This window comes from Rhamphochromis longiceps, linkage group LG6 (genome assembly GCF_057381845.1).
Source record: "Rhamphochromis longiceps isolate RC_006_pf linkage group LG6, R_longiceps_female_GT1.1, whole genome shotgun sequence".
Lineage (NCBI taxonomy): Eukaryota > Metazoa > Chordata > Actinopteri > Cichliformes > Cichlidae > Rhamphochromis > Rhamphochromis longiceps.
The window spans coordinates 8,582,622-8,610,064 of record NC_140562.1 but is presented as its reverse complement, the minus strand read 5'-3'; the positions used below and the strand labels follow the sequence as shown (position 1 = coordinate 8,610,064).

The 27,443-nt window shown below is 39.9% G+C and overlaps 1 protein-coding gene across 1 annotated transcript; it reads left to right on the top strand.

Annotated features, from left to right (window-relative positions):
* Positions 1-3,251: 3,251 nt before the first annotated feature.
* LOC146667459 (hemicentin-1-like) lies at positions 3,252-26,533 on the top strand. Its single transcript, XM_085408330.1, has 20 exons — positions 3,252-3,451; positions 3,555-3,634; positions 4,530-4,883; positions 4,969-5,178; positions 5,303-5,563; positions 6,171-6,428; positions 6,543-6,803; positions 6,943-7,203; positions 8,047-8,310; positions 9,146-9,406; positions 9,553-9,634; positions 9,720-9,783; positions 10,139-10,235; positions 20,557-20,772; positions 20,932-21,192; positions 22,078-22,338; positions 23,350-23,628; positions 25,962-26,040; positions 26,127-26,187; positions 26,345-26,533. Exons 2-20 carry the CDS (start codon positions 3,574-3,576, stop codon positions 26,531-26,533), a joined length of 3,780 nt encoding a protein of 1,259 aa, XP_085264456.1. The 5' UTR covers positions 3,252-3,451; positions 3,555-3,573.
* Positions 26,534-27,443: the final 910 nt, after the last annotated feature.

The following is a 27,443-nucleotide window of genomic DNA, read 5'->3' as shown; positions in this document are numbered from 1 at the left end:
TTCTGCTCAATTGCACATTAAAAATATATTGTTATATATTTCATTCTTATTAGTTCATCTTGTCCATTCGTCTGTCCACAATTGATAAGAATCACTACTTCTCCTGGAATATTGATCAGATATAACCTATTGATTTTTGCTTTTTCATTCCATTTCTCTGGATTATTGCAATTATCTAATAATTGGAAAACAAATTATTGTTTTAGGTGTTTTTGTATTTACATTTCCTTTAACCCATAGGTTGTGTTTAAAGCTCTCTTTGTGCTCTGCAAATACATTACTGACATCATAATTCAAATTAATACAAAGAAACCAATTAATCAAACATAAAACTGAATCGAGTCACCCTTCTTTATGTTTTGTATTCTGAACTGCAGATATTCATATAAGGAAGACCTTTACGGAGTTCCTTCTGTGATTACATTGAAGCAAAATGTTGTTAGTTTAGAATTAGCGAATATCACCTTTTTTTTCTTTGTCATGTAAAACCACAGTAAAGGGATTCATCTGTCATTTTGCTGAACTTTAGTGTAAATGTACATGTAAAACCTAACCAGCTTCCTCTGACTGCCACTGTCATGTTTTACTGTCATTAAAGGAAAACAAATAAACACAAATTTAGAGGACTTATATCCGAGTAATACTTGATTATCCAATCATCTCTGTGTTATCATATTGTCAGTGTGTGACTGTGGGTAAAAGCATATAAGTGAGCAGAATACAGTGACCTCCTCATGTCTTGGATGGGAGGGACAAAAGGACTGAGGTCAAGAAATAAAATGGGAAATATAAACAGATAAACAGAACTGAAATAAATGTTATAAATTACGCATTAAATAATAGCCTTATTCCAGTGAGTTAATGGTAATGTTGTTATGTTATTGAAAATGTTCTCACATGCAGGTCTTCCAAATGCTGTGCAATCCAGCTGAAACACAACAAATATCTCATTCATGTGAGTCATTGTTGGAGTAGTTTGACTATTCAGTGCATGTGCCACTTTCTTGAAAAAATAACTTAATATCAGTGACAAAGTCAATGTTCCACATGTCCCACCACAGCTTGGGAGGATGGAAAGTATTTTAATAATGATCATTTGTGGGTTAGATGAGTCTGCCACGCTGCAGTTCACCAGATGTGCACAGACTTTAAAATACAGTCACTGCAGCTCAAGATTAGTCATGAGTGTGTATACTCAGATTATGTTATGCCCTTTTGCATCAAGTCTGCATCAGCTGTGTTCCCTTTGTTTGGTTATTTGTTGTTCAGTTTTGGTGACCTGTGTGTTTAGTTTTCAGTTTACTCTCCATGTCTGTTTTTATAGTATTAGGTTCAGCTTTGTTCCCCTCATGTTTACTCTTCCTGCATTACATTGTGTATTTATTGATTTTGTTTCCCTTCACCCTCTGTTGAGTTGTCCCACTAGCTCTGCTGTTCCAAATTTTTCCCCTGTGCTTCCTCGTGCCTTATGGATTTCTTGTTGCCTGTTTCTGGACTACCTGTACTTGTTCTTTTCTTGGAATAAACACTGAGGGTTAAAGTATGTTCAACCTTCATCTACCACATCCTGCATTCATTCACCATACCGCACACAGCACCTGATAATCATTTTAAAACACATCCTATTATTTATAATACAGTTGATTTAAAATTATTTCATCTCCATAAAAATACAAGAACAGACACATACAAGTAAAGTATTAATAGATTAACAAAAACAAAATAAAGGATGAGGATTTGATGCTTTGAATTAGAAATATAATAGGAGATGCTTCTTTCCCCTGCACCATACGTTCAGAAGTTCAGAACATCCTGTCTCAGTGACACTATTGAAATCCATGTTAATTTTTGGATAAAATTCTAGGCTTGCTTGTTATCAGCTCTTCTGAAAACATTAAGCTGATCCAAAACATTTCAAACTAGAGTACTACAGTTACTAGACCACCTATATTAGCATCTCATCTTTGGCTTCCTGTACTTCTTTCTTTCTTGGATTCAAAATTGTGATTCTATAAATTCTATATCCTGAATGATCAGACCCCATATCTTTTTAAAAGACCTCATAGCACCACATTATTCCAATATTGTATGTAAACATGGGCTCCTCTAGCAAACCAGTTCAAATTTAATAGTTAAGTCAAGAGAAAGGCTGATAAGTAAGTCATAATTTAGTTATAGTTCATCCTTAATTGTACCAAATGTGACTGGAGGGCCCAGTCAGACCAGCTGATTTTCAAAATAAAGGACCCGGTGCAGATTATACACCTTGACTATGAAACACTTCTGGTCTTCTTTAACTGAAAAAATAGTGCGGGGGTTGCAATATCTCGGACATGAGAATACACCACAGACCTGGTGCATTTCAGGGGTCATGCTGTTGTTGCTCTAATCTGACACAGTGACCATCCCTCATTCATCCTCACTTTCCCTTCTCATGCATTTCTGTGGCTCTTTGCTTGCCTTTGTGTTTACTGTTATTTTGTTGTTTCTCTGTCTTCTTCTTTCCTCTCTTTAGAGTGTTTGCACACCTCTAATAATTGAATAATTTATATCAAAATTTAAAAAAAGTAAAATTTGAACAAATCCTAGGTGACTGCAAACTTTTATTAAAATAATAGCATCAGAAATTTTAAAAAGCCAGGTACCAGCAACTCCATCGATGAACTGCCGCTGTGACCATATTTTTATCTTGCCATTTCCCCCAATTAATAACAAAAACACCTTTGGTTAGTAGTGCCATTGTGGCCCTTTGTTCATCATTTTTATGAGCAGAGTTTACAGGTGTAGAAAGTGGTGGAACCTCAGAATCTCATCTCTGCTTTGTGTAGATATGTGTTACTGCTGGCTTCATCAGGTGGTGGCCTCCGGCTGATAAGCTGGAGGAGGTGTCTGGGGAGAAGGAGGCCTGGGTTTCTCTGCTGAGGCTGCTGACCCCACATGCCGACCTCAGATAACTAGAGGAAAATGGATGGATTTATCAGCTTTAGCACCTACACCTTTAGTGCTCCTCCACAGTTATCTTTCTTCTTCATAAACAGTATGATGCGAATCAAAAAATTAAAAATGGTGCTGACACTGTTGGAAAAAGGTGGGGGAACAGAGGGACCGGAGGCGTGTCTCAATGATTACATTCGACCTATGACACAAGGGGGTGGAGCACATGTGATTAAGCTAGCCATTAGATGCATGAGCACACCCCCATACTTCTTGTGCTACTTTTGGTATTAAAACACCACAAAATTAGTCCCTCAGGCTTTAATATAACACATTTAGAGGGCTGTATGTGGTTTTGAAAACAACAGCATTCAGTCCCAGATGTAATGGCTTCATCCTTATTCATGCTTCATGCTGAAAAAATCACATGAAAAAGAAGGAAGTGTGACAGTTTTACTTTTCGGTCTTGTGCTTCCCAACAGGGACATGATTTTTAAAGACAACATCTTTTTCTATGGTAAGTAGAAGTTACTATTTTATATCTTTATTTTTATTGTGTTTTTGCAGACTGGAAAATACAATATTTAAACTCTTTGCTGATATAATTTTCTGTCACGCAGACAGAAGAGAGGAGCAGCCATGAGTGCAACTGCAGCAGCAAGGATTGAATTTGTATTTGTACTGCTTCTCACTGCATCGGGTACTGAATAACTAACTTTTACAATGAAGGAAGCTAAAAGAGTGACATTTGTTTTAAAGTTATAATATGATATTAAAAGTTATAGTGTGTTTATCATGACATTTCCACAGATTATTAAAATGTTCCCACCATCAGCATCTCAGGATGTTTTTATCTCGACATGTCTCTGTTGTGTATGACTGCATAAAAACTGCATTGCTGTTTGAAATAACTCTAAGTGGGTCTGATAGTAGTATATTTGAAGTATTTAGTTACGGTGTCTCTATACTAAAACAAAACAGGAACCAAACATCTTCACTTCAATTTCTTCAATTTCTATTCTCCTTTTGGTTTCTAGTAAAGCAGCTCTCAGAGATCTGCAAACGCAGCAGCACTTCTGTTCTGCATTTTATAAAGTTTACTATGAAACTTATCATCAGTCTCATTGCACAGTAAACTGTTTGAAACACGAGCATTTTAACACACTAACAATAATTAAGATGCACATTAAATCTGAATTTAGGTTAAAATTACAGATGCCTTTCTTAGTCAACACCTTTTCTTTGTTAGAATAGAACAGAATAAAATAGAATAGTCCTTTATTGTCATGGCAACTGTGCATGAATAAAATATAAATAGTAAGACAGCAGGGAGAAATAACAAACAATTATAAATATATACAAAACTACAGAAAAGCACACAGTTGTGTGTACATCAATATAAAACTTAATTATTAAAGTGTTGAACATAAATAATAACATGGCAGTCAAAGTGCATAATAAAATATTAACTTTCATATAGAGAAAGCTTTGTCTCAATGACTTGCATTTCATTTTAAAGACACTTCGTACAAACGTTTCCATTATTAATGTCACTGTGATTGTGTCTGTAGTGTCTGATGTGCTCTGTGTTACAGCGGTACTGGGTCAGAATGGTTGGTCAGTGACTTACACTTCCACTCACATCTGCGCCTTGAAAAAATCAACAGTGGACATAGGCTGCAGCTACAGTTACCCTTCTACAAGACACAATATGAATACTGCAGTTCAAAAAAGACTTTGGTTTATAAAAAACAAGGATGAACCGTTGGATCTGAAAACATACGCGCCATACTCGCGCCGAGCGGAGTACCGCTTTCATGAGAACGACTGCACTCTGAGGATCACAGACCTGAGAGAGAGAGACTCTGATGAGTACAAGTTCAGATTCGTAACAAATCAGCCTGATGGAAGTTATACTGGTTCACCTGGAGTCACTTTGACTGTCACAGGTAAGATTTTCATTGAAAATTCTACTGTTTTGTTTGGTGGTTTAGTTTAAAATGAGGATTATTTGTTTCTTCCTTACAAATCCAGATTTACAGGTGAAGGTGAGAAGATTGTTAAGCCACACAGAGCTGCAGTGTCACAGCAGCTGTGATGTAATTGATCCTCCATCATATGTTTGGTACAAAAATGGACAGAAAATAGAGGAAGAAACATCTCTGCGAGTCTCTGTTGGAGGTGATGACAGCAGCTATTCCTGTGCTGTTAAAGGACATGAGGGTTATCGCTCTGCTGCAGTGTGTGAGTTTACTCCACAGTGTCACTATAAAAATCCTAAAATCATACAAAACATGTCAAGATTTAAAATAAAAAAAGACCACCTTATGTTTAAAGCCCTCTTTTTAAACTTTCTCCTATCCTCCAGTTTCTCCAAAGCTTTACTATGTGTTAGTGAATCCTTCTGCTGAAGCAGAGGAAGGAACTTCAGTGTCTCTAAACTGTGGCTTTAATGCTAACCCAGCAGCTAATTACAGCTGGTACAAGGGAAACATCCAAACACGTATCAGTGAAGGAACGGTCCTCGACTTTTCGTCTATCCAGCCCTCTGACTCTGGAGAATATTACTGCACAGCTGAGAATGAGCTGGGGAGGAGTGCATCTCAGTCCATCTTTATTAACGTGAAATGTGAGTAAATCAACTTTAATAACAGTTTGCTTGAACCCGTTTACTTTATTCCATCTCTCCTGAGTTGTTTTTCTATCATCAAATATTAAACATTCAATTCATTGAAAGGCGATTGCTGTGTAAACCTACTGTACAACCCATTAATATTTCATCTGAATGATTCAGTTACTGAAGGGTTTCTGGTCAAATGTCTCTATGCTTTATGAAAGCAACAAAACATTTACCATAAGAATTAAAAAAAAAGGAACCAGCTCATTTTGCTTTTTGCTCACATCGGTTTTCTTGTTTCTGTTTCTGGCATGATCTGTCATTAGTGATCTACGCAAAACACATAGAGGCAGCAATGTTTTCACTGCCAAACTGAGCATACACAAAACAAACTACAGAGCTTTTAGTCATAGTTATGCAACATACTGCATTCAATACAACACAAATGTATCTTTGCGTGTTATAAGATTTCCCTTTAATTGCCATCATATTTGAAATCCACAGTGGAATATATCTGCATCACAGAAATCACATTTGTTGACCTGAAAGTTTTTGCATGAGGAACAGATTTAGATTCAAACACCGTGAAGTTGATTCATCCTCATATCTTCTCCTTCAGATGCTCCAAAACCTGTTAATGTGTCAGTGACTCCCTCTGGTGAGATAGTGGAGGGCAATTCAGTAACTCTGACTTGTAGCAGTGATGCTAACCCAGCAGCTAAATACACCTGGTATAAGGGGAATAACAATAAACCTCAAAGTGTAGACACACAGCTTGTCTTCACCTCAATCCAGCGATCAGAGTCTGGACAGTATCGCTGCAGAGCTTACAACAGCGTGGGGGCGACATCTGACACCATCTCTATTCATGTGAAATGTGAGTGAAACTAATTTATACATCAGATGGTCCAGAAATCTCTCTCACTGAGAGCATTACTTCCTCATTATTTCCCTGAAATACTAACAAATTGAATCATTTTCTTTCTCTCAGATCCCCCAAAGTTTGTCTCAGTATCAGTGAGTCCTTCTAATGAAATCAGTGAGGGGAGCTCAGTAACTCTCACTTGTAGCAGTGATGCTAAACCAATAGCTAACCACTTCTGGTACAAGGATGGTGATCAGACACCTCTCATTAATGAACGGCAGCTCTCCATCACCTCCATCCAGTCCTTTGACTCTGGAGAGTATGTCTGTGCAGCTGAGAACCACCTGGGGAGGACGACATCTGAATCCATCTTTATTGTTGTGATATGTAAGTTCTTCACTCACCTTTATGCATAACCATCCAAATCTCCTCACTGAGCAGCTTGTTGAGCAGTCATGGAGTTGATTTAGTGAATAACTCAGTCTTTGCAGGAACTAATACTAACCTCTCTTTTTTTCTCCCTCAGATGCTCCAAAGTCTCTCTCTGTGTTGTTCAGTCCCTCTGGTGAAATCCAGGAGGGCAATTCAGTGAATCTGACCTGTAGCAGTGATGCTAACCCAGCAGCTAACTACACCTGGTACAAGGAGAATAGCCAAACACCTCTCGTTGTAGAACCACAGCTCTCCTTTATCTCCATACAGCCCACTGATTCTGGAGAATATTACTGCCAAGCTGTAAACAAAGTGAATACTTCCACGCCTAAATACATCTCTATCCATGTGGCATGTAAGTCAGACAGTGTTTAAAAGCAACATTCAGCTAGTTATTGTCAATATTTTATCTCATTATGAATTTGCCAATATTATCAGTTTGCAGCTCAAACTGCTTTATAATTACAGTTCAGCAGCTGACCTAAATAAAGTAAATTTATTTTAATATAACATTTTAATAACATTTTAATATCATTATCATCACTGACTTCAATTTATGATCATACATTTGTCTGGGATGATTCTGTGTTGTGGCGAGGTAGCAGTTCAGTGACTAAGATAGTTTATGTTCTGTTCTGTTAGACACTGCAGGGAGGTTCTGGGTTCGCACCTTTGCCCAGCTTGGACCTTCCTGCAGAGTTTACATGTTTTCCCAGAGTACAATGACACACTTGTTGCGTTAACAGGCAATTCTAAATTGAAGGTATGGGTGCATGTGAGGGCTGTACAGCTGTACTCCCTCTCTGATGATGATGTTCTCTTACCCAGTTTGAATTGGGACCATCTCCAGTGGTTAGATAAGCGCTTAAGAATGGCAGATGATAGATGACATTACCCAATCAATGGTTTGCTTGATAGCTGTGTACAAGTCTCATACAGAGATTTGTATTATTGTATTATATCAAGGCAGACCCCATTCATTTTTTTTATAGACACAAGCCACAACCTTAAATATTAAGCAACTTTAAACTAAATTATCATATTAGCTCTCTGTTTACACATAAAACAGCTTGAAAAACACTAGTGTACACTAGTGTAACCATTAGGTTCACAGATTTGTTTGATTTGATCAATAATCAATAATAAACCTTTGCAGAAACTAATAACATGCATATAATCTATGTTCTTTCTCTACCAGATGCTCCAAGGCCTCTCTCTATGTCAGTGAGTCCATCTGGTGAGATACTGGAGGGCAATTCAGTAACTCTGACTTGTAGCAGTGATGCTAACCCAGCAGCTAAATACACCTGGTATAAGACGAACAATCAAACCCCTCTCATTAAAGAACCACAGCTCATCTTCAGCTCCATCCAGTCCTCTGACTCTGGGGAATATTACTGTACAGCTGAGAACAAGCTGGGGGTCTCATCGCCAACATACAACATCTCCATTAATGTGACATGTGAGTGAAACAGGCTTATTTCTGTGAAGGTTCTCAGTCATCCAGGTCATCGTAGTCTAAGGAGCTTGGAAAGAAAAGCATCTGGACTTCTTTAAGTTGCTTGAAGACGTTTCACCCCTCATCCAAGAGGCTTCTTCAGTTCTAAGGTCAAAATGTTGGAGAGTCCCAGATTTAGAAAGCAGGGTAGAAAACTTTCACTTGGTGCTTTAAATTATGTTAACATTTGCTTTACTTGGTCTTCCATCAGCTTTGTTGCTTACTCCACTACATGATCAAAAGGGAGTTTCTGTGTGAGCAACATATCACGGGAGTAAGCAATAAAATGATGTCAAATTACTGAATTCATTTTAAAAGTGATTCTATTTTAATGTAATTTTAGTTATTTTATAATATGAAAAAGTCAGATGGAATTGGTGATTTACATACTGATAAATCAAGACAGGTAGACAAACAGGTAGCAAAATACAGCCTTCCAGGGAAGAAATTCTTAATAAAATAAAGCTTTTGTGACCACTTAGTGCAAAGGACGGAGTGTAACACTTTCTCGTAATTTTAATATTTTAATATTTTAATATTCATATTTTAAAATAATATATTTTAATATATGAGTAAACAGCATAACAGCAGTTACTGAAGCAAGAGGCAACTTTGTACAGCTTACAAAAAAATTTGAAAGACAAAGCGAAACAGAACTAATGACCTGAACAACATCAGCTTTCCTGTTTACTTAACAATCACAATCAGCTCCCAATATTATTGTCATGCATTGTGTGTGGAAAAAGTGGGTTGAAACTGTATTGTTAAAAGTACAGGTCCGCTCTGTGTTCTCCTCCAGATGCTCCAAAGCTTCCCTCTGTGTCAGTGAGTCCCTCTGCTGAGATAGTGGAGGGCAGTTCAGTCACTCTGACCTGTAGCAGTGATGCTAACCCAGCAGCTAATTACACCTGGTACAAGGAGGATGAAGAGTCACCTAAAACTTCTGGACAGAACTTTACCATCACTGACTTCAGACCTGAACACAGCGGGAGTTATTACTGTGTTGCACAGAACACCAGAGGGCATCATTACTCCACCTTACAGCTGACTGTTGTATCAAGTAAGTTAAATCTGATTTGTCTCATATCTGATCCTGTAGTTGTGTATTCTATTCATTTGGTTGAGTTTGGTTATGGTTCATTTTAGTTCAGGCTTAGTTATTAGTATTTAAAAGTGCCACCCTAATTCACTTGATCACTTTTTTAGGAGCATGGAAATTAACAGCTGTCATAGTCCCTGCTATTCTTCTGGGTCTTATACTCTTATACTCGGTCATCCTATGGATCATGTGAGTGGAACTTATGTGCCATTTATTGTATTGTCATTTCGCTAAGTTTGTAATTTCTTTAACACTTAATCATTATCCCAACTAGAAAAAACAGATCCTCAAAGCAGCAGCAGCCTGAGCCTAGAGAGGAACTGGATACCAGTGAACAGGTGACAGGAAATATTACTTGCTTTAAAGTAAATGCTGCTGCTTCACTTTCTGTAAAAAGTTTCCGGAAGCTTTCTGGAAAACCTTGTGTGGAATAGCTTTTAAGTTCTAAGACGTAAAATAGAACTTATGGTAAAATAAGCTTAGATGACATCTGTAAACACATATCTGTCCGCCTCCAGAGTGCTTGGTTGTTAGTTTCCATTTTTCATTCCTTCCACTTTCCCACACTGTCAAGCTCATTGCTGACATCACAGGTCTAGTCAAAGTATCTCTCTGGTTGCTTTCTTCAAGCCAATTACCATCCACTCCACGTTTCTTAAAATCTCACTGCTAATCTGTCATTCTCCCTTGCAGACTCCTTCGTGCAACCCACCTCCGCCCCATCTCTGCCTCTCCCATGTTACTCAGAGCTCCAGTCAAGCCTGCATCTTCATCACCACCACCAGCCTCTAGACTCTGGAGGGTCCTGCCTAATTCCTGTCACCGCTGGGAATCTGTTCAGCCTTGACCGGCCATCAGAGTCCAGTCACCAGATTGCTTGAAGGAATTCAGTTCATGAATAAATAGTGTTCAGTTCATCCTAACCATCTCTCCTCATTGACATTCCATTCCCTTTCTCACATTCCAATATAACTCTACAAAGTGTGTCAGTCTTGCAACTAATAGACCGCAGACAAGAATAAAAAGCCAAACTCAACTGTCCTGCACAGTTGAGAAAAATATATCAGCTTACACACAATATTTTAACACAAATGTGACAATAATTAAACCTCACGGAGAGCACGTCAGGCTCAAACACTAGTGAGCAAATTTAGAATGAAATCATATCAGAGCATATATATATATAGATATATAGATATATAGATATATATTAGGGGTGCAACGATACACAAAATTCACGGTTTGGTTCGATAATTTGGTGTCACGGTTTGGTATTTTTTTGATACAAAAAAATGTTCATGCTCTTTTAATTTGTCATTTATTAAAATTATAAATATATATTTTAACTCAAAAGTACAGTTTTTAAATTTAATGTTGCTGAAACAACAAAGTAATAAAAAAATAAATCTATCTGATCGAGAAATCACTCATCTTTGGAAAAGAGAGTTTATTACAGAGAAATGGCTCTTTCCAAAATAAAAGCTATACTATACGCTTCTTCTGGGCTATATTCTCAGCAGCATATTAAACATATCAGGTCCCCATAAGGAGAATCATGTGCTAATGGCTGTCTAAATGACTCGGGTAAAGTTTGTAGCATGCGTGCTTGTTGTTTTTGTCTGCTTCCACTTGTCTTTGCACTAGGATGATGTCGACGTAAATGTGCAGTCATAGTCGTTGTGTTCCCACTAGTGCTGTCAGCGTTAATCTTGTTAAAATGACGTTAACGCCACAACACGGCAAATCTCCGTTAACGAGCTCCATGCGTGGGGCTGGACGGCCAACACGTTAACGAGCAAACTGTGCTAACGCAGTAGTTCCCATCCATGTAATTGAGCATTGCGTGGCACATCCAACATACTGTTTTTCATTTTGTCCATGACGCGCTTACCTTCAGGGTCATACGTCACATGAAGACCAAAATAGTTTCAAAGGCCAGATCTGAATGAGGGTGGGGGAGGTTCAATTTGCCATGTTGCAACGAGCTTAGCTTCTGTCTTGCTAGTTTGTGCTGCGCTCAGTGGATCTGCGCTCGACAGTGCAGCCTAGGCGGAGCAGTCGAACGCAGATGCACTGAGCTCTCAACACAGACAGCATTGTCAGAAGAAAAGTTGATAAAATAAATTAAAGATTTTGTTTTGTTCAATACATATGCGTACCGAACCAAAAGCACTGTATCGAACGGTTCAATATCGATACGAGTATCGTTGAACCATGAAGAGGCCACTAGGAAAGCTGCAACTACCAAGTATCTACAGATCGTCAGGCAAGTCATGAGGAGTCAGCTGAACGGCAAGAAAATTCTGGGCTGTTAACACCTACACCCTTCCCGTGATCAGGTACCCTGCTGGTATAATAACCTGGCCAAAGGCAGCGATAGAGCAACTGGCATCAAGACTGACATACTTCTCTTGGCTTACGGCAGAGATGGTTGCATTTTCTCCTGTCTCCTCTCCCTCCCTTATCTTCCTGCTTGGCTTGTATTGTCTTTGTCTCGTTTCGTCTAACTGTCATAGACTCTCTTTGCCTTGTTCTTTAAAAATCAAGGAATTATGGATTTGATCAACTGGTCTCTAAACGCTTCTTGACACCTGAGAAATCTGGGTGTGGAGGAGCCTGATCGTCCTGCAGGAACATTGGCTGCCAGATACACGACCATCTTTCGCTGGAACAAGTGGCATCTCACGTGCCTAGTAACGCTCTCAATGGAGGACATTGAAGAAAATTTTTCAGAACCTTGATAACAGCGTTCCTGCTGATTGGAACTGGCACAGCCCTGGCTTATCGACAAAGCGGTTACAGCTGCTCAAAATCCCACAAGGCTGCCCGGCATGATTGACGGTGGGTAGAGCCACGAGCAATCAGACTGTGATTGTTGAATGCAATATGGACTCAATCATGGAGAAGCTCACAGTTCTAGAATTGGGACCAGTGACAGACACTCTCTCTATCGATAAATCAATCAGTCACTATGTTCATTTGGCCTTCCTTCACCAGCCAGAAGCTCGAAGGCTAAAACTGGGACAAATACTCTCCCAGACTACAAGACTGTGTAGACTCTCTGCCCTATATCTTCTACTTCCACAAGGCCACCGGTGTTGGCTTAGGGATTGCTGACTTTTGCTTAACTGGGCAAAAGGAGACTGTCTCACGAGTTGGATACAGGATACACACATATGGACACACATATGCACACACACACCAATATACAGTCATCCCACCCCTCCCCCTTCCAAACACCTCCAACGTGCTTATGTCTTTTTATGTTGTGAAATGTGATAATCATGTGTATGTGATGAGGTGGGTTTTTTTTTTTTTTGTTCTCAAACTGATCTCCCTTTAGGAGCCTGTTATGTTTGTGTAATATATTTGTGGTTGTAATGGTAAGATGGCTCTGGAATGCCAGCAGCCTTAACAGCCTTCGGGATCAAAAGAGTTTTAATGAAATGAAATGAAATGAAAAAAAAAAGGAAGCTCCTAACCTAAGTCCAGCATCCTGAGACTGCATGCTAAGGAGAAGGAAGAATTTTTACTGACACTATTGAGTGTCACTAAAAACAGTCCAGGATGAGGCAATGAACATCCATGAATACATCAGGAAGATGGCCCCAACCAACCACGTGCTCAGTGAATACTTCAGGCAACAGAAACCCAAGGCAGAGGAGGAACCATCATGGAAGGACAGGCCCCTACACGGTATGTACCACTGGCAGATAGTGGAGGTGGCTGACATCCAGATGTCCTACTGGTGGCTGGACAAAGCTGGACTTAAAGACAGCACAGAGGCACTAATCCTGGCAGCACAGGAACAAGCTCTGAGCCCAAGATCTATAGAGGCTGGGGTCTATCACAATACTCAAGACCCCAGGTGCAGACTGTGTAAAGATGCCCCTGAGACAATCCAGCTCCCTGCAGCCCTTCTAGGGTGGTGGAGAATGACTGAACGATCATGTGGGACTTCCAGAGATAAATGGTGGTGGCTAACCAACTGGACACAGTGGTGGTGGTGGTCAAGCAGGAGAAGACGGCCATACTGATAGATGTAGCAATACCAAATGACAGGAACATGAGGAAGAAGGAACATGAGAAGCTGGAGAAATACCAAGAGCTCAGAGAAATATCAAGAAGATGTGGAGGGTGAAGGTAACGGTGGTCCCAGTGATAATCGGAGCACCAGGTGCGGCGACTCCCAAGCTAGGCGAGTGGCTCCAGCAAATCCCAGGAACAACATTGGAGATTTCTGTGCAGAAGAGTGCAGTCCTAGGAACAGCTAAGATAATGCACACGACCCTCAAGCTCCCAGGCCTCTGGCCTTAAAGGGCCTTAAATTGTTTTTATTAAAAAAAATAATAAAAAAAATATGTATTTATTTTTTTTAAATCAATAATTTATTTTGAATTAAAAAAAATTCTCCCATCTAAAACCTTTTATGGTCAATATTAAAAACAAAAAATAAAGACAGAAACAATATCTGCAGTGAATTCTGCAGTGCCACTTAAAGGTTACTGAACCCTGTTTGGGATATGACATTTTAAACGTTTGAGTAAAAGCAAGCCAGTGAATAAAGTTTAACTTAAAAGCTGTTTTTATTTAGAGGTCACAGTCTATTACAACAAGGAATGTGTGGCTGATGAGTTTGTCAGTTAACTCAGACTTGACCACAGTAAGTTTTTGATGTTGTTTCTTTCTTCCTTCTCTTTGTAGCTAACCTTTAAATTTGGAAAAGCAAAAAAGCGCTGCTGCCCTGAATCACACAGCAGACATTCTTGCTTGAAATGCAAAAGAGAGAACTGTGTATCACTATTTTGAAAAGGAAGGACGTTAGGGAAGCTGCTTTTATAAGCTGTTGTACGGTTGTTAAAAAGCAAATTATGCTTTTCATGAGCACAGCAGCCTCTGTTCCTGTTATTATGTGACTGTTTTATTCTCATGCACTTTACTCATCTGCTGGAGTGTTACTGTCATAACAGACAGAGAGGCAAGAGGAGCAGCAATGGCTTCAGCAGCAGCAGTCGCCCATCTTCTTTTTGCCCTTTTTTTCTCTGTTCAAGGTAATGTTTACATATTTATATATATATTAGTTTTATTGTTGTTTCCCATGTCAGACAATTATGTTGAAAGATGGTATATGTGACTCCATCCATATGTTATGATGCTGCTGGGTCATATTAAAATACAGTAACAACAGCTTTAAAACTAGTGACCAGTGGTCTGCTGATGGTACCTTTCAGTTTCCATCTTTCTGTATATATTTTAATGAACAATTGTCATAAAATAGAAACTGCCTATTTACTAGGCTTATTTTTAACACCCAATTTCAAATCCCTGAAAAATACTGAAAGCAAAAATTAGATTTTTCTAATTTAATACTTCTTTTCTGTACAATATACAATTCCGTTTGTAGGTGTTATAATGATAATTTTCTATATACTGGCTTCCCTCTCGCCTATACTTTTTCTTACTCATCATTATATATAAAATTGGGATGTTCTTCCTGAAAAAAAAGAAGAGAGTAGGACTACATGATGCTTTTCATACTCTAAAAATGCTCAAGTATCTCTACTTCTTTGTTTTAGTCCTTACAATATGTGAGGATACACGTTTTATGAACCTGAAAGATCTGGGTTTAGTTATTCTGCTGCATAGAATTGGACCTAATAATTTTTAATTTCATTTGGGCCTCATTGCAAAGCAAATGCTGAAAGTACATTCAGGTTGTCCTTTACCTAATAGGTAAACCGTTACATGACACTTAGCAAACACTATTAGTTTTTTATGGACTTTTGCAGAATGTTATCTGTAGCCTTATGTAAAGTAAAAACAAAGTACACAGAACTGATTATAATAAAAACTGTCTGATAATAAGCTTTTGGCTTTCTGTTATTACTTTGTGGCATGCTTTGTTGATCTTGAACTCTTGAGTTTTTTGTTCACTATTATGTTTTTGTCAAGTGTTGTTATGTTACAGTATATTCAAGTTGTGTTCTTTTTTTGTTTTATATTAATTCTTGGTCTGGTTTATTATTTCCTTTCCAATGGTCTTTTTGTATTTAACATTTTATTTAAAATCCTCCATTTTACATCATCCTTGAGTCGGGTTTCTGAGTTGTTGCTGTTATTGTTACCCCACCGCCATTCAGGTATAATTCAGGTGTAATATGGCATAACACTTATTTTTAATATACTTCTTTTTTTATGCACAAACCCCCCAATTTGTGAATAGAGCCTGCTCTGCTCTGCGTGTGTCTTAGCATGTCAGACATACACAACAGTGTCAGTACAGATTAAAAATACAGTTTTACTTCTGTTCTACTGATGTTGGACCAGATCTGGAAGATGCTGTGAAACTATAAAACTTGCAGTGCCTTTTATGAAAGGAGTCCGATACGAGTCAATGAGTGAGAGAAAATCACTTCTGACTGAACGCAATGCATAAATGGAGTGACTAAAAGTGACTAAACTCTCATACGATGTGACAATGTGATCAAACTGGACAGTGAAACCTAAGATTAGCTGGCATGATGTAAAGTAACTTGCTACCAGCTGTTTTTGTTTTACTCCCTCTTAGGCATTCAAATTGCCCTTCTCAGGCATCCAGAGAAGGGAGGTTTGTATGCTTAAGTAACTGAGACAATATCAACTCTAGGCACCAATTTGAGCACATGAATGTCTACAATGCCCCTTCTCCTCCACCTTTGGCATACAACATGTGTGGCTGTTCTCTAGCCACATATGTAAATCAGCATTAGTCAGAAGGGAAACATTTTTCCTGGCGAGTGTAACCAAATATGGTGGAGGAACACGGCGTGTTTCCACAAACCAAAAAATGCAACTGTTCTAAATTTCTGAGAATCCATCTCAGAACCGTTGGAAAATACCATTACACACACACATTATAGTGCAGGTCTCAAATCCTCCTATTGTTAGATGTGGCTGTGTGCAGACAGGAATAGGACCCAAGGTGCAGACTCCGGAGACAGTCATGAACTCAAAAAGGCTTTAATTTGGTACTCAAAATATAACATAACTGAAAAGACTCAAAACAAACTTAAACTGGAGGAATGACAGAACACACAGCTAGGAAAACGGTAGATCGCAACACGGACACAGAGAAACACAGGGCTTAAATACACAGAGGGAGCAATCAGGGAATGGGTAACAGGAGGGAAACACAGCTGGGGCAAATCAGGCCTAACGAGACAAGGGGAAGCAAAACCAGACACATTAACATCAGACATGGACTTTCAAAGTAAAACAGGAAACACATAACACAGACTGAACAAAGACACAGACTCGCACGCACTGCAACAGAGGGAACAGAGACGTGGGACCAGGGCAGACACAAACACTGACTGGACACGGGGATATAGCCACTAAGGACACACAGAGACGCGAACTAGACAAGGGGATACAGCTGACAGGGGAGACAGAGCAGCTAGAGAAGACAGAGACATAAACCATAAGACAGAACTCAAAGAAACCAAAGACTAGAAAGTATAAATAATATAATAAACTCAAAACCCCTGGGTCAACGACCCAGGCATCCTAACACCTATCTTCCCTTTGTGTCACGTTAATCCTTTTCCCCTGTTCTTTTGTGTCACACTTCCTGTTTTATAATGGTTGTTTTTTTGATTGAGTTTAATGTCATGAGACATGGCCATTTCTCGTTTTGTCTGTTGTCTCCAGCAGACAAAATGTACTATACTGTATGTTATTGTCTCATTTTCCCCTGTCTGATTGTTAAAAGAACACTTGTAGCTGTGTGTCCTCCAAATCTGTATGTGCCTGTTCTGTGTTTCTCTCAGCATTTGAATTTCTCCGGCTCAATCGTCTGTGGTTCAGTTCCCTGGTTGTTCCTGGAATTTTGGATTAATCTACATTAATCCAAAATTCTTAATTTCTTAATTTGCAGTCTACTACAGTGAGAACATAAGTATTTGAACACCCTGTGATTTTGCAAGTTCTCCCACTTAGAAATCATGGAGTGGTCTGAAATTCATATTGTAGGTGCATTCCTACTTTGAGAGACACCTTTTAAAAAACAATTCAGGAAATCACATTGTATGATTTTTACAGCATTTATTTGTATTGCACTTTCTAAGTGGGAGAACTTGCAAAATCACAGAGTGTTCAAATACTTATGTTCCTCACTGTGCATATGTACATATCTCTTTCTTTGGCATTGTTTTTCCGTAAACAGCAATCTGTGTTCATCTGTAAACCTTATTTTATGATAGGTTAACAAAGTCAGAGTTGTTAGATAAGCTGGTTGCTGGAAAAGTGCCCACCAATACAACTCAAATTCAAAGAGTACACTTCATTAATGTTGTTATACAGAATAACAACACATACTGGATTAAAGGTAAATTCATGGCTTGCGTTTCCAGTCCCTCAAACATTACCTGGCAAAATATTAAATCCTGTTCTCTGGTGTTATTTTTCTGATTTGTGTTACAGTGGTGCAGAATAAGGCTAACTGGGGAGTGACATACGCTGCAGATAAGATATGTGCCTCCAATGGATCAACAGTGGAAATGAAATGCACCTACACATATCCTGCAGGGTATACTGTTACAGAAGAATTCTGGTGTTTTCAAAACAACAAGAACCTCAAAGTCAACTCAGATTACAAAGATCGGATTCAGTACAACTGTACTAAGGAGAGATGCACTATGAAAATGGCAGACTTGAAATGGACAGATTCCCGTGAATACAGGTTCCGTTTCATAACAGACAAATCTGATGGAAAATATACTGGTATACCTGGAATCACTTTGTCTGTCACTGGTAAAATTATCTAAAGATCTTTTTTCCCTTTTTCTTTTTCTGCAAAAGGTAGCATATTTATGTTTACAATGTGTAGACCACAAGGACCAGGCACAACCCAGATGTTTAGTTTGACTTATTTTATTTTTAGTTTGCTCGCACATTCCAATGTTGGCTTCTGCCTCTATTGAAGTAGGGAAGGCATGATTAGATGATGCTTACCAGCTGCAATAATCAGCATTCCCTGAAACAATATCCTGAACCCGCTGCTCCACCCCTCCCCTGCAGCAGAGCCACCAACCACATCCACTGCAGTGGAGTGTGAGCCAAACAGAGGGAGCAGCCAAGGAGGTAATAGCGAAGAGAGCTGACCACCCATCAGATGGCTAGGATCTCCTTCTCTATGGTGCTGTACCTGGCCTTCCACTCTCACAGTTTCCTGATTTACACAACTGGGCGGTCCCCCCCCCCCCCCCCCCCCCCCCCTTAACAATTGGGGCAAAACAGCTCCATGTCCAAGTCATCAGTCTGCAGAATAAAAAAACACAGGAACATCTAGGTGTGTGAAGTAGGGGTTCCCCACAGAAAGCCTTGTTAACCTGCGTCCACTGGACCAGATCTGGTACAACCTTCCAGGTGAGGTCAGTCAAGGAGCTGGTAAGCTGTGGCGGGAGTCTCCAGCTTGCCCCAGGAACTGCCTAACCTCCTTTTTGGTCTTGGGGCACGGGCAGGATGCAATTGCTGCAGTTTTGTCCATCTATGGATGCACCTGCCCACCTCCCAAGTGGTATTCCAGATACCATACCTCCCTTCGTACAACCACACACATCTTTGGGAAATTTGTGGGTCCAGGCACTCCAGGATCACAGCAGCTCACTGCACATGCTCCACCCAAGTGTCACTGTGGATAATAACAGTATCCAAATAGGTGACAGCACATGAAGCTTGCAGCCACAGCACCCAGTTTTTGAGGCATCGCAAGGTGGGGGGGCCCCTGACCAAGATGAATTGAAGTGCAACAAATTGGTGCAAACTGTACGGAGTGGAAAAGGCATGGGGTAATCATCAAACCATGACACCTCATTCACTTTGCATTAGTCAACACAGAACCATATATACCAATCTTTCTTTAAAAAAGAACTAAAGGTATAAACCACAAGCTGTGCGACTCTTCTGTTCTGTTTCAGCATTTCAGCCATTTCTTTCTGCTTAGGTAACCTGTAGGGCTGTAAATGCACCATCATGCCAGGCTCGGTTTCAAAATGGCCCTCTTTAAGATTTGTAAAGCTGGCAGGGGGGAGAACACATCTGCCAACAGCTGTTGCAATGCAGCAACATCCTCTCTCTGGCCTGTCTGTGATGGTTATCACAATGCGAGAATGGTGGAATTTGGCACCTACGGCCCCAACTCATCTCTTTCTCATGACAACCTCCCCAACGTGTGCAGCTTTGCTCTTAGGTCCAGAAAATATAGAATCTCATCTTTCGCCAGGCTCAGATGTTCTCTCCAGTTTTCTTTAATCAGGTCCAACACCCCCTACAAAATTCTGCCAAACAGTAGCTCAAGTGGAGAAAATCCAGTGAAGGCTTGGAGCATCTCCCACACAGCAAACAACATAGGGTCTAACCAGCGATGAAACTGCGAATCATGGTGTTATTCAGCTGCTCCACCAGCCCATCAATATGAGGGTGATAGACGCTAGTCCCGAAAGATTTAATGCCAAGTAATTCATACAGTTTGTGTGTTATTATTATAACACCTACAAACTGTGATTGTGCAAGACATGAACGATGCGCCCAGGGATCTGCATTAAAGGTAAAGGGCACAAAGTCGCTTGATGACCTGCTGACAGACAGGGTACCCACCACTGGCACACATCTCCCCTGAATGCCCGGACGATAAATTCGGGACATTATTTGCTCCAGAGTTTTGTCAAAACGCATGTCACCAGCCATTGGGTTATATTGAGCCACCTGGAAAATCATTTCCTGGTGGCTTTTATGCACCAGCAACTGTGTGTGGTTGTCCTGCATGAGAGTGTCGCCACTCTCTCAATACAATCTGCCAATATAATCAATACAAAATACGGGAATGTCAGATTCAGGGTACACCACCTGATCATCAATTTTTATTACTTGATCGAAGGCTGAGTGTAGACTGTCATCCTGAGGCTAACCTAGTAGCCACCTACTCTAGGGCCACCTTGTGTGGACATTCCTAGGTAGTCCTGGATGGGTTACGCCCTTGTCGTAGCCAATGAGTCATTTACAATGAGTGAATCTTTTGTTTTTATTTCTTTATGAACACCAGTGTTATTTTGGGACTTTTTTCACTTGTCCAGCTCTGCAGGTGGAGGTGACCAAAATAAGAGTAAATGAGTCCTGTACCAAGGCGGAGCTGAAGTGTAAGAGCAGCTGCACCGGGGATGTTTCTTATGTCTGGCTCAAGAATGGAGAGAAGGTCACAGAAGAAAATCCTCACATAACCAGCCTTCGGTTTAATGACAGCATCTGCTGTGCTTTGAAAGGACAAGAAGATTACTGCTCGGCTTCACTGTGTAAGTGCAGTGTAACTGACAAACTCTAACACAAAGGGTGGAGTTTTTTAAGAGGAACTTCCCCCAGCTTGATTTTTTTTTCTAATTTTATGTAAGCATTCGGCTTTTTGTGAATATACTTATTTCTATCTATTAAACAAATGATTATTGTTCCTCCAGATGCTCCAAAGCTTCCCTCTGTGACAGTGAGTCCATCTGGTGAGATAGTGGAGAACATTTCAGTGATTCTGATTTGTAGCAGTGATGCTAACCCAGCTGCTAATTACACCTGGTACAAGGAAGGTGGGCAAACACCCCTGTCCACTACAAAACAGCTCAGCCTCCCGTCCATCCGGCCATCTGACTCTGGAGTTTATAACTGCACAGCAGAAAATGAGCTGGGAATCAGGAAATCCAAACATCTTCGTATAAATGTAAAATGTGAGTGAAACTGCTGATATTTGGAGCCTTCTTCTTGTAAGTTACCAAAAAACAGTGCATACTTTACACAAGACTTTACACATGACTCTAACCTAAATAATATTATTGCTCCATAATGAGCAATTCAACTCACTCTGTCAGTGGATTTAAGTTTCAGCCAAATCAAATTGTTGACAATTTGCCAAGAACTCCCCCCTCCCGCTTACATAAGGACAAACCTGCCTGGGAGTAGGTTTATTCAGTGACTAAACTGGTGGAGCCAGTTGTCGTGAATGCCTTGACTCCAACTAAGTAAAAAGAGCATTACAGGTCAGCACGATCATCTAGCATATCCTGTCTCACAATATTTATAGAGGCACTGCTTCATTAAGGACAGCATAATTCACATATGTCACTTTTTAGAACCACAGTTTAGAAGACAGATGTCTATGGACTCTTCTCTGTATGAACACCTCCCCTGAACAATTATGAACTAGACGAATAGATTACACCCTAAAGAATGACTGAATTTGAAATGTTATTATCCTGACCAGCTTCTCTTAATCTTATTCAGATATGATTTTATATTATTCTTCCATTTGCTTTTTTCTAATAGCCTTTGTAAGAAATCTGTTTCCCGATGAATGAAAAAAAAAGATTTCTATGATCATAGTTAACTAACCAACCACAGCCTAACCAGGATCAGCCAATCCTGGCTCACCTAGTTAATTAATGTTATGTGACCCTAACACAGTCCTCTCTTTATAGCTAATTTCTGATGCTCTTCTTGTACAGGAAATAAGCAGAAGTTTAAAGATTGTATATGGTGCTTTACATAGAACAATCAAGTTCTACAACAAGTAGGACCTAATTTACAGTTAACATATGTTAGCATATTTCCTCCAGATGCTCCAAAGCTTCCCTCTGTGTCAGTGAGTCCCTCTGCTGAGATAGTGGAGGGCAGTTCAGTCACTCTGACCTGTAGCAGTGATGCTAACCCAGCAGCTAACTACACCTGGTACAAGGAGGAGCTATTCCTGACTTGGCCACGAGTGGGCGTTCATCATTTCACCTCGATCAGCTCTGAGAACAGAGGAAACTACTCCTGCAAGTCAGAGAATCAGTATGGACAGATCAACTCTTCACGTGTGTTTATAAATGTCCAGTGTAAGTAGAAAAGTGCAATTTAACCCTATGATACCTAAATCATCATTAGTGATAAACTGTGCCCTAGCACTACCTCTAACCCTAGATAATCTGAATATGTAATTACTGAGAGATCATGAAGTGTCTTGAAATGTTATCACTCAGATGCTCCAAAGTTTCTTTTTGTGTTAATTCACTGTAGACACATAGGGAAATTCATGAAATTAGACTATGGTTTTAGTTTAATAATATTCTTAAATCCTCTTTATTGCTTGATCTGCACAAAGGTAGGAAAAAAATGTTACAAAACAACTATTTAACTAACACACCAGGCCCTCATTTTACACAAATCTATGCAGGAATAAATGTAGCAGGAGAGTATTTAGTGTGCTGGAATCAATTTTAAGTAAATACTGTGGAAACAGTAAAGTACAGGATTTCCACAATTTCAATTTACCCTCAAATTAAAGTGGCACACTCAGTCTCAGTTTATTTAGTTATTGGGCAAAACAACATCAGTGGATTTGTAGAAATAATATGTTGTCCTTTATGACAAAGTAATAGAACATTATTCTGTAACATGATTCATGGCTTAAGGGTCATCATTTGCTTTCATGAGTTACACACACTAAGCAAATATTTGCCTTGCTATATTTGTTAGTGTAATAAAAGGCTTTATAAACTGTCCTCCAGATGCTCCAAAGCTTCCCTTTGTGTCAGTGAGTCCCTCTGCTCAGATAGCGGAGGGCAGTTCAGTCACTCTGACCTGTAGCAGTGATGCTAACCCAGCAGCTAATTACACCTGGTACAAGGAGAATAAAGCACTGCCTCTAGGACCAGAGGGCAGTCATCATTTCACCTCCATCAGCTCTGAGGACAGAGGAAACTACTTCTGCAAATCAGAGAATCAGTATGGACAGATCAACTCATCATATGTCTTTATAAATGTTCAGTGTAAGTATTCTTCATTGTCCAAAGGCTTCTCTATACTTTGCATGCTAATATAAATGAATAATCTTTATAATTTCCCAGATGCTCCAAAACTTCCCTCTGTGTCAGTGACTCCGTCTGGAGAGATAGCTGAAGGCAGTTCAGTGACTCTGACATGTAGCAGTGATGCTAACCCAGCAGCTAATTACACCTGGTACAAGGAGAAAGAAGACTCACCAAAGGCACATGGACAAACCTTCACCATTGACAAGTTTAGTCCTGCACACAGTGGGGCTTACCAGTGTAAAGTCCAGAACAACAGAGGACATCATAGCTTGACCTTTCTCTTGGCTGCTGTACGGTTAAGTGGGAATGGCACTGGTACGCCCTTTTACTTACTGAAAATCAAGTTGTTGCCAATCAGATGCTTTACAGATGGTATTGCATGGTGGATCAGAGTACACTTGTCTGCATTCATAATTCCAAATACTGTGACAAAATCCTGAACAACACTGGCTGAAAAGCCACCCCAAACTACCACAGAGCCTCCATCGTATTTTAAAGACAGCTTTAAGGCCCTTTCACATAGGACGCTGCATGCCGATTGCTGCGGTCTGAAACGCTCTTATTTCTATTGCTTGTGCTGTGCAAATTCAGTTTCCCATTATAGCACGGCATTCTTGGAAGTGAGACGTAATTGTGCATACCAGTTGAACTTTCACAGCAGCGTGCTGTGACGTACATTCGTGTGACCATTAGAAATAAATCCTACTGTGCTAGGTTCATGCACACAACCACACAATGAAGGAAAACATTCTGTACATACCAAGTTCAGTGAACTTTTTTGACACAAGTTTCAAAATGAGAATCAGAATACTCTATTGATCCCTAGGGAAAACTATGTGGGTTACAGTGCTCCAGTAAAAACAGTAACAAAAAGGCAATACAAGAAATAAGAAACAGCACAATATATACATATATATCCGACATAGCAAAATTGGTATGGTGCCGATCTGGCCCACACAATGTGCTTACATATGGCCCAGATACCACAAAGAATGACGGCCCTTTGGTGGCCCAGATCTGGTTTGCCAGCGGTGTCCCACTCATGGGCGAGCACAAGGCCAGTTGCAGACACAGTGGTGGTCCTGTGCTGGCCCATGTGTGTGGATTACCTCTGGCAAACCTGATCTGGGCCACCAAAGAGCCGTCATTCTTTGCAGTATGTGAGCTATATCGAGCCAGATGTGGCATGCCATCACACAGACAGTGCCATCTATGCCAGCCCTGGCTCATATCTGGATGACATACATCTTATCATGCCAGAAGTCAGCCAGCAGTGCGAGCTTGATACCAGATCCGGGCCAGACCTGTGGGACACATACACATAAGTCACTTACTAATAAATATCTGAATAAGAAAGAAGAGCATGTGCAAAAAGGGTGTAGCTATTGCAGTGTATACAGTGTGTTAGGTGGAGGAGTTGTACAGGGACATGGCCACAGGCAGGAATGATTTCCTGTGTCATTCAGTGGTGTTTTTTGGTAATCTCAGTCTCTCACTGAACGTGCTCCTGTGGCTAGCCAGCATGTCATGGAGTGAGTGGGAGGAATTATTATTATTATTATTATTACTAACATTGTGTTTATCTTGGAGAACATTCGCCTCTCTGACACCACCTTAAGACAGTCCAGCTCCATCCCCACAACATCCCCACAAGCTCCATCCCCTTGTGGATCCATATATTGAGTCTGTTAGCATCAGCAACTCTCAATCTGCTCCCCCAGCATGCATAGCAGGCATAGAGGATAGCAGTGGCAACAACAGACTAGTAGAACATCCTGAGCATTGTTTGACAGATGTTGAAGGACCTCAGCCGCCTCAAAAAATAGAGACGACCCTGACCGTTCCTGTAAAGTGCAGTAGTGTTTTTAGCCCAGTCCAGTATATTGTCTATGTGTTATTTATGTATAATCCACAATGTCAACATTGAGCCCCTGGATTGAAACAGGGGTCAAGTTTTTTTCTGGCAGGAGACTAGAATAAAACAGGAACACTGAGACTCGGATACGTAGACTTGACACAGGGACCAGTGAATAAAGACAGGAAAGACTGAACTTGTTAAATGGAACACAGGGAGGCATGATAACAGTAACGTACAGACCTAAGACCATAAAATACAAACACTGTGCATAACGGAATGACAATAAAGAACCAAAACCTGGAACATGAACTTAGCCATATAATAATAAAAGCCTGAATGATAATACATATCAAATACAGAACTATAATATAAAGATAAAAAAAAACTGGCTAAACATTCCCAAAACTCAAAACCCTGGGTCACAGACGCAGGACCATGACAGACTTGATCATTGCTGTTGCAGTCTGAATCCAGTTTGAATCCCCACACTGAAGCTGAAAGAGGAGAGGGTTTGGAGAAAAGTAGGTGGGCAAAGGTGTAGGATTTCCAGCTAAGTTCTGAAAATATGTATATGTATTTGATCTATCATTAGGTAGCTACTTTGGAAGGAAACAGTTCTTCCATTGAGTGTTGTAAAAGTACACGTATTCATGAGTTATACAAGGTGAAACTTGGCTTTACACTTAGTCTGAAGGGCAGTAACACTTTGTTATTCTATGGTGCCAGAAGTTGGAAACATAATATATAACAGTGTATGTAACAGAGTTTTCATGTTATCCCCCTTACTCAGAAATGTGGAAAATCATTGCTGGAACAGTGATTGGCATTCTTCTTGTTGTCATACTCATGTGGATTTTATTATCGATATGGTGAGTACCATATCATTTTAATTATTTTACTTAAAGCTTTTCAGTTAGTTTAAGCAATCTAAACCTTTATTTCTTCCTCCAACTAGGAAAAAGCAGATCCCAAGAAAGCTCCCTGAGCCTACAGAGAGCCCAGGCACAAGTGCACAGGTCAGGAAGATCAATACATGTACAAAAGGTGGTTTCACATTTCGCAGACTAAAGCTGAAAGGCTACAGTTACAGAAAACTGACTGATGATTCATGAGAACTGCATCAGGCTTAGGCTCACAGTTGTACTGAGAATCACAAATGTGTCGTGTCTACAGAAGCAACCAGTAGAGCAGAAGTGCAGCCTTCAGTATGCCAGCATTCAGTTTTCTAAGAAGCAGACAGATCCTCTCTATTCCAACATCAACCCAGCTCAGGCCCAGAAGCACAAGAAAGAAGAAGAAGAGGAAAACAAAATCCATTATGCTACTGTCAAGTTTGCCAGTTCCAGTAGAGCACCAAGGTAAGCAACACATAGACATTATCATTGCTGTAGGATAAAGTTTTGTTTTTGAGAGGAACTTGGCAGGACAGTCATGCATCACCACTTCTTCTTTTGTTTTCATAGATTTGAACATTTAATATCACACGATATACACATCAGATTTCCTTGCCCTGTAAAGCATTAACAATGAAAAATTTGCCAGAACATTCAAATTTTTTCTAGAAAACTGGAGCGTTCATTGAATCTTCTGGCAATTAAAAAAGAAATTAAAGGTCATTTTGTAGATGAGTTTTAATTTGTGCAACGTTTTTGTGTAACATATTACTCATAATTTGCTCATCTTGAGCAAAAACATACAAGAGGATCAGGGTTTAAAATTTTGCTGTATGAGGTAGTGTATCATATATCAAATATGATGCGCTCAGTGTTGCAGGGAGAGTATTTCACTTCCACTTCTGCAAACAATCTGTTTGTCTGTGTACTCATCTGTTTTTAGTTTTCATGCTTAATGTAAATCCTGTTCATACAGTCTAAAACATGACTTACTTCACACTGTTGAGTAGATAATGAGTTGGTTGTCAGCCCAGTCATGTTGGGGTTTTTTCCCTCCCTAGTTATTTGCCTATGATTCCACTGAACACATTCAAACCATAAGACTGATTTGCCTGTCTACTTTGCCTTGCATTATTTCCCAGGCAAAATAAATAGTCATGAGACTTAGCCATTGAGGTTGAGTCTGAAAGCCAATTCCATGTTAAAGTATCAAGTTTTAAATCAGAAATAAACATGGCTTTGGGGGTGGGCGGGTTATACAGCGTCCAGAGGATGGTCTGTGTATTCAAACCCACCTCTGGCGCTGGTGCTCTACCCTCAATTTTAAATGCATATAGACACTGAGGGTTTTCGGGATCAGCCGTGCTGCTCTCTGGTAG

What these genes read in the sequence shown, in the direction of transcription:
- LOC146667459 (XM_085408330.1), top strand. Translation starts at nt 3,574, where the DNA reads ATGAGTGCAACTGCAGCAGCAAGGATTGAATTTGTATTTGTACTGCTT. An exon ending in AGTCACTTTGACTGTCACAG is followed by an intron (nt 4,884 to 4,968) that starts GTAAGATTTTCA and finishes TTACAAATCCAG; the next exon opens with ATTTACAGGTGAAGGTGAGA. An exon ending in TTATCGCTCTGCTGCAGTGT is followed by an intron (nt 5,179 to 5,302) that starts GTGAGTTTACTC and finishes CCTATCCTCCAG; the next exon opens with TTTCTCCAAAGCTTTACTAT.